At 38.5% G+C, this 8,059-nt stretch overlaps 1 protein-coding gene and 2 long non-coding RNA genes across 4 annotated transcripts in view; 2 read left to right on the forward strand and 1 right to left on the reverse strand.

The window, feature by feature from the left end:
• Positions 1 to 2,221, forward strand: part of LOC107834805 (uncharacterized) — a 4,304-nt gene extending 2,083 nt beyond the window's left edge. Inside the window, exons 2-3 of the long non-coding RNA XR_001660629.1 lie at positions 578 to 583; positions 1,157 to 2,221. This is a non-coding gene — a long non-coding RNA (uncharacterized LOC107834805). The remainder of the gene's footprint in view (positions 1 to 577; positions 584 to 1,156) is intronic.
• The window catches only part of auh (AU RNA binding protein/enoyl-CoA hydratase), a 38,851-nt gene that overhangs the window by 4,259 nt on the left and 26,533 nt on the right, over positions 1 to 8,059 (reverse strand). For both annotated transcript variants that reach the window (XM_007543164.2, XM_016666701.1), the window contains exon 9: positions 866 to 913. In XM_007543164.2, coding sequence (XP_007543226.1) covers positions 866 to 913 — 48 coding nt within the window. The remainder of the gene's footprint in view (positions 1 to 865; positions 914 to 8,059) is intronic.
• LOC107834806 (uncharacterized) overlaps positions 1 to 8,059 on the forward strand; it is a 40,570-nt gene that overhangs the window by 3,243 nt on the left and 29,268 nt on the right. The window lies entirely within an intron of this gene.

Consider the following 8,059-nt stretch of genomic DNA (forward strand, 5'->3'; position numbering starts at 1 on the left):
TTTAACACCACAGTGTTTTGGTACTGTTCAGGTGTATTTTTTGAAGTGGACATGTAACGTGCAATTTGAAATAAATGTAAAATATGGTAAAAATACATTTTTGTGTTTATTTGATTCCCATTCAAGACACTTTGATAAGAATGACTATATATGTAATATAGGCGACTACAGAGTATCTTTGTTTACATTTTTGGTTGGTGGTGTGCCTCGAGATTTTTTCAATTAAAACGGTGTACCTAGGCTCAAAAAAGGTTGAAAAACACTGCTCTAGAGTCCAGTGTCGGCAGTTTTACAAAACAGCATCTGACGCTTTGCATTGCACTTGGTGATGTATGGCTTGGATGCAGCTGGTTACCATGGAAACCCATTCCATGAAGCTCCTCCCTTCACACTGTTCTTGAGCTAATCTGAAGGCCACATGAAGTTTGGAGGTCTGTAGTGATTGACTCTGCAGAAAGTCATACTATGCGCTTCAGCATCCACTGACCCCGCTTTCTCAGTTTACGTGGCCTACCACTTCATGGCTGAGTTGCTGTCAATCCCAAATACTTCCCGTTTTTTATAATATCGCCGACAGTTGACTGTGGAATATTTAAGAGCAAGGAAATCTCAAGACTGGATTGCGATTGCGATAATTTGGATGGATGGCCAAATACTTTGGCAATAGTGTATGCTCCTGTGCTCTGCAGGGCCTTGTTTCAGAAAGCAAGGTTAACAAGTAGAAGGCACTCTATTTGAATAAACCTACCTTGCCCCCCATCACCAGGTTTAGTAAGTTTTCTGGGGGAACCACTTTTCTAGAAAGCTCACAATATCACATACTACATTTAAGGGAACTACAGAAACTCAATTATCCAACACTCACCTGAGCATAGCATGCCTCTTCGATTGCCAAACCTGTAGATAAATCCACCTGAAAGTGAATAAGGCATTTGTCAGTGAAGTACACAAGAAACTTGAAACCATTTTGCTTCAAATGTTGTCCTGGGTTGATGTCAGGACAAATACTACAACGATGTACGGCAGAGTCTAAACAATCTCTTTGGACACACAATAACCTGATGTGACTCCTCTTAAGGAGTTCCTTGACTCCTTAAGAGTCAAGGAACTCTTAAGGAGTTCCTTGACTCCTTATCCCTTTATAGTCAAGGGATAGTCAATCCCTTGACTATAAAATGATGAAAGGATATTGTATTTCAACTGATACCAATATATTGTTTAAATTTGACACCTGTTCTGGGTAAATTCAATACATTTTGTCAAATTTAACTCCCTATTAAAGTTCTAGATAAAAAAAATGATCAAAAAACATGTGGCGTGTTTCCTCTGTAGTATGAAGTTTGAATGACATATTTTGGGTTGTGTTCATACTAATTAAGTTTAGTATGCATGCATCTTAGTCATTCATCCATCCAACCATCATCCACTTATCTGGGGACGGGTTGCGGGGGTAGCAGCCTAAGAAGGGAGGCCCAGAATTCCTTCTCCCCAGCCATAACCACAGATGAGGGTAGGAACATAGATCGACTCGTAAATCAAGAACTTTGCTTTTTGACTCAGCTCTGTCTTCACCTCAACAGACTGGCACAGCGCCCGCTTCACTGCAGACGCTGCACCAATCCATCTGTTGAGCTCCCGCTCCCTTTTTCCCATCATTCGTGAATAAGATCCTGAGATTAATTTCTAACCCAACAAAGTTAAAACACACTACTTTATCATAACGATAAAGTTTGTAATAATCTTCACTTCTGCTTTGCATTGCGAACTGGTTGTTTGAATAAATGACAAGTCAAGAAGTCAAGACTTGTTCTTCCAATACCAGACCGTCTGAGACAAGACAGCATCTATAACGTCAACAAATATTTCAGGACATTACCTTTTGTGTTCTACAAAATGCAAAGATTAATCTATAAACAGTTGATTACTCAATCAAAACTATTTCTTGCCATTACACTTAATGGTCGTAATAATCTAATATTTAAGTTATTAAATGCAGCCACAAATTGATGCACATTCTCTAAGCTGAATAAAAATCAACTTACATTGTTCAACAGTTATATGAGAAATTTAAGAAACAGAAATTACACTAATAAGGATTTGTCATATTTAAAGAAAAATCTATTTTTGCATTATCATCTGAATAAAAGCAATTCAGAGTGTCAGATGAATTGCTGTTCCTAAAAACGCATATGCAGTGGTTCTCAATACCAGGGCTGAAAGTNAAAATGTGATAAAAATACATTTTTGTGTTTATTTGATTCCTATTCAAGACACTTTGATAAGAATGACTATATATGTAATATAGGTGACTACAAAGTATCTTTGTTTACATTTTTGGTTGGTGGTGTGCCTCTAGATTTTTTCAATTAAAACAGTGTTTCAACAAAAAAGGTTGAAAAACACTGATCTACAGTTTAGTTGAGGCAGGCCGTTTGATCCAATGTTCGCTTTGCTTGGAAGTCTGGCCCCCAGACGGAGCTCTTTACGCCTAAGTTTTAAACGTCTGACTAAATAAATCTTCCTTATTTTAATTGTAAGTAGTTCTTTAAATGTCCCGTGAGATGATATACTTACCCATGTATCCATAACAACCGGAACTTTCAATATCCAGAAAGTTATTTTCGCAATTTACCGTCTATTAAACGAGTGCCCCCCGGATTAATTACACTCTCTGCAGCTGCAGCTGTGAAGTTGCCGTATTAACCCGTTACTTGCTGGAAAGTGCAACGTCTCCCCTTTCAGAAACCGTTGGAATTTTTCAGATAGCGCTACGTGTGGCGGAATTACGGTACTGCAAATTTAGATGTATCGCCGCCGACACATTCCGGTCTAGCCCGGAGACTACAGTTTGGTTGAGGCGGACCGTTTGATCAAAAGCCGGAAATCCGGCCCCCTGCCGGAGCTCTTTAAGCCCTGCAATACAAGTTCTGTGTTATTTACTTACTTATATTACTTAAGTTGTTTTAAACTTTTTTTAATTTTTCATTTCTTTCCATGTCCTGGATAGCTAAGAACCTATAAATATGTAGATATTGAATATTTGGAAAGTATCATAACTTAAATTTATAAAGCTATTCTTTCTATTCCTATTCTTCCAACCCAGAAATGGAATTAGGCCAGTATCTAGTGTATTTACTTTGGATTATCAGACTACTTGTTAGACTCCTGTTCTTCCAACCCAGAAATGAAATTAGACCAGAGAATACTTAGCAACCCTGAACAGGAGCACCTAGTTTACATACTTTGGTTCAGAGGTTCCCAAACTGTGGGGCGCGCCCCCTAGAGGGGCGCCGTGCCATTGCAAGGGGGCGCGGGAAGCCATCTGGATTAAAAAAAACAACAACAAAAAACATGAACGCTGTATGCGCTAGGTTTTTACCTTAGAATGGCCAACTCTCTGTTATTCCTCTGTCAATTTGATACAGTAGGGGCTTCTGCACTTCCCATATCTGTGTCCTCTGTCACTTTTATCAGCTGTTAACCTGTCTGTCACTAGAGGACCCAAATTTGGGTCCTCTAGTGACAGGGGTGTCAAACTCCAGTCCTCAAGGGCCTCTGTCCTGCAACTTTTAGATGTGCCTCTGCTGCACCACACCTGAAAAGAATAATTAGGTCATTAGCAAGGCTCAGGAGAACCGATCTACACAGGGAGGAGGTAATTAAGCCATTTCATTCCACTGTTTTTTACCTGTGGCACATCTAAACACTGCAGGACAGCGGCCCTTGAGGACTGGAGTTTGACACCCCTGTCATTGTGAATGACAACCTGAGACCAACAGGTTAAAACTGTTTACTCCGTTGTTAACATGTTGTAACCCGTTTTTCCGAGCCGCCTTTAAACGCAACATGAGCGCTACGACACTCGCGCTGGGTTTACACCTATGGGGCAGTGAAGGAGACCTGCTGCTGCTATACAGAGCTACGCAGGTGTGTTAGAATCATGGCAGCAAACCAGCAAAACGCAAAGAACTTTTCAGTTTTCTCCCCAAACTAACAGACTGTTGAGTAAAGCTGTTGGATGCAGGTAATGTTAGCTAAAAGATGACTAGCTAATATCAATACAGCACCTTAAGCTTGTTCACAAGTAGCTTGTAAGCTCCTGGTGTTGTCCTCTATGTTCAGCTACGATTCATTTTGCCCCCCCCAAAAGTTAACCCCCCGCCCCTTGTTCGTCTGGAGTCGGGGCTGAGTATAACGGGGAGTCTCTAAGAATCCACCCCCTCTTCGCTCACACACATCGTTTGGTTGAACGATGTGTGTGACAGCTATTTGTAAGCCATGGTGGGAGGAGGGGGGAGTTTGGGAACCACTGCTTTAGATCAACATTAGATTACTTTTCTTCTTTTGCTCTTTCCTTTGGTTTGTTATTTTGCTTGTATTTCCTTTTAATTTCTGTAAAGCACTTTGTATTGCCTTGTTGCTAAGAATGTGCTATATAAATAAAATTACCTTTACCTTTAAGGCTCAGCACCAGAGTTTTCTAGAAAAATATTCAGGTTTTATTTTGTGGTTTTAAAGGCTCTACGTTGAAGATGGTAAGAAATAAAGGCATACTTTATTTTGTTTTACTGTCAGCTGCAACAGCCCCTCTGTTCTCAGCTCCCATACAGAGCTGTCGGTGTAAATTACTTTATTAGTATTTTTTTGTTTCCTCATCTAACTAAGAGGTATTTGTTGTTTTGCGGCCAATGCTTTTATTTTGAAAGGGCTTTAAAGGGCAAGGTCGCTAAGTGACTGACACAAAACTGCAGACAATAACTGATAATTAACTGCTTGGACACCGTGCAGAGAGAGCGCAGGGGTCGCAGTGAAAAGGAGATAATTAAGGAGTAGTCAAATTAAGGTCTAGACAAACAGTTAGCGCTTGGTTGATGAGGGAACAAGGTGAGTGTTTTGATGAGTGGATTGTATGTACTGGGTGTGATGTTTATGTTTTGCCATTAGATGGTGTTAATATTTGGTTAACTGTTGAAACAGTTGAAATACGTTTTATTTTATAATACAGGAATGTTAGAGTTAAATAAATATATGTATTGTAAACATAATTATAGCACATAAGTAAGTAATTCATAGGTTAAGGTAAAAGGTTAGAACAACATTGAGTTACTAATGGTATTTTATTTGTATATTTTGTAGCTCTTATGGTGTGTTCATGTACAAAGGCTGTTGAATAAAGAAACATGAACCATCAGTTTGAGAGACCATCCTTTCAACCGGGACGCTACAGTCGGCTAGTGGTAATGCTCAGCTGCTCCAGTTTCAAACTCTTCCTATTAAAGTAACAGTTAGAGAGCAAAATATAAATAATAATAATGATAATTAATAATAATAAATTATACGTTTGACATAAAAAGGATCTAAGTCTATGAAAGCAAAGCAGTTTTGCTAGTTTTGATTTCCAATGCATAATGTGGCAGTTTATTATGATTCAGCCAAAGTAATGAAATAACAAACTGCAGTCTGATTTTTATTGTTAATGTGTTTCTTCCTATTGAGCAGTGAAAGTAAATAATATGTGTAACATGTCTTTGGCTTTAAGTATTTACTTACTGGAGGGTTTTGTTGTTTGTGCTGCAGAGCTAACAGCTAACAGCTAGCTCCTCACTTCAATGGCTCTAATGGACCCTGTACCGGTCAGCGCGAGAAGGACCTCGCTGCAGGAAACAGAAAGGGGCGGGGACGGACCTCTGTCAGTCTCATACCTTATTTGGAAATGAGACCATTGCAATCCGGAAGTGAAGGGGGCGCTATTTCTTATACTTCCGTTTTTATTTTCTTTTTAAATCTGTGATATAGTTTCACCTTTAGGAAGGAGTTTCACTCTCAGAATGTATTTGAACTTTTTTCTTTTATTTACTTCACGGCAGCTCACAGTTTTTAGCAAATTCTGTAGCTTTCAGTGTACTTCTAAATCTTCTCCTCAGTCGCATCTTTTCAGGCTTGCGACTGCCTCCAGTGGCGTGGGGGTTGTTAACACAACTAATATAATTATATTACTAAATCAGAATACCACAACGTCTTTTTATTTACTATTAATTCTGGCATTACTGGCACCATAAAAGATAAATTATCTTATAAAACAACATATTTTTTTCATTTTCTTAAGGAAGTAGAGCCAATTTAAATGAGATAAACAAGAACTGAAAGTGATTCCAGTTTCACTTGATGGCCAACCTGTTGAAACTGCGGCAAATTTTAAATTCCTTGTGTCATTCCTGGACAGTCAGCTCAACTTTGCTGAAAACACTGACTATATTTTTAAGAACCGTTCTCAAAGACTCTACCTTTTAAGAAGACCTGGGGGTTACCCAACTTGAGGGTAGGGTAAGTACAGTCTCTAGTTAGGTAGAGGTTGTTGAGTTAAAATGTTAAAACTAAACATTTTAAATTGAGTTTTAACTCATCTCAAGTTAAAACAACATTTTAACTCAAGTTTTAACTTTTAATCTCGGCTGGTTTGGTCACATGAGCTGCAGACTAACAGACAATCTTTTAAGAATACTTTGAATGGCAGGTAAAATAGTAGGTAAACCAAAAAAAACTCTGTCTCAACTGTTTGGTGAAAGAACATGAAAGATGACAAAAATATTTTAGTAGAGAGCATTTATCCTCTTTATTCATCAGTGTTACATGCCTGCCAGGCTGTTTGTTTCTCTTTCCCCTCCCCCTTTGTCTCTTCACAGGTACTAGGGAAAGTTGGTGTCAATCTCCCCTGATTGATCCTCATCAACCATGACCCAATCAGCATCCAGGGAGGCTGTATATAAGCAGCCCAGCTGGGGAGATTTCCCCGACTGGCTCTGTCACCTGACATGTCTTGTTGCTCTTTGTATGAAGGTTTGTGGTGGGAGTTAGAGGGCGAGGTAAGTTTGTGGTACCCTGTACATGTCATCACGTAGGTGTTTTTCTGTTAGATAAATTAGGTAAGTAGGTGGGTGCCACCCATGTAAAGTTTTGGTGGAAACTTTTGTTAGATTAGATAGGCAGGGTTTTTGTTTTCTCTTTTTCTTTAGCACAGACGGTAGTCAGGCCCTGTTTTGTTTTATTATTTTCTTTGATTTGGCACCACCTAACCGTCCCTTTCTCCCCCACAGTTTGTATGAGCCTTCTGGGATTTTTGTTGTCAATGAATCCCTCCTTTTTAAAACATTCACTTGGACTCTGTCAAGTTTTTGTGGTTGTCGTGTTACTTTCCTCCTCCTCACGAAGGCGGGGGGGTTAGGGCTAGGGTAGGGTTAGGGTTAGATAAACGGTTTCTTGTAAATAAAAAGTTGTTTCTCCCCCATTAGCACATTTAGCAGTAAGTGAATGAAGTTGATTGACAGCACTAAGAGCGTCCTACTAGTTCCGATTGGTTGTTTTGGTCTGAACAGTGCATTACTTTAACCAGTAATAATAATTCAGGAAGGAGATTGATTTTTTTTTTTCACAGATTATCTGTTTCATAAACTGCTACGACATCATGACAACTTTAACAAATATGGAGAAAACCTATTTGTTTTATTACAGTTATGTACTGCAGCTTAAATAAAATGCAACTACATAGCATTTTTAGAAGTCTGGATTGCTTTAAGTGTAGTTGCACGTTGCTTTTGACTGTTGCTCATGGGGAGAGACATTTCAGTATCTAAAACTAATAGAAAAAATTTAAGCAACCTACTTGCATACTGGATGTGGACTGTTGGATGTTAAATTCATGAGCAGTAAATATTGTGCTAATTATCAGTACTTGTGACCAACTGGCAAAGAAGTGGTAATTCATGCTTTTACGTGAGACACACTACCCTCTATTAAAATGTCAAGTCATATTCAATATTTTAAGTAATTTTAATATTAAATAATATAATGTTTTCTTTAATAGCTTCCATATTGTGTGCAACATTGACTAGGAATCAGTGTGTAATTGTTGTACTAAACTGTATATATGAGTCACATGCATTTTTATTCTATTTTAACTAAATTCTTATTTTTGTTTAACTCATTTGTAAACAAAAATACACATGAGGTAAGCATGGGTTTACCTCATGTAATGTTTACTGGTAGAACATGTTCTACCAGT

The sequence above is a fragment of the Poecilia formosa genome, unplaced genomic scaffold (assembly GCF_000485575.1).
Source record: "Poecilia formosa unplaced genomic scaffold, Poecilia_formosa-5.1.2 Scaffold777, whole genome shotgun sequence".
Lineage (NCBI taxonomy): Eukaryota > Metazoa > Chordata > Actinopteri > Cyprinodontiformes > Poeciliidae > Poecilia > Poecilia formosa.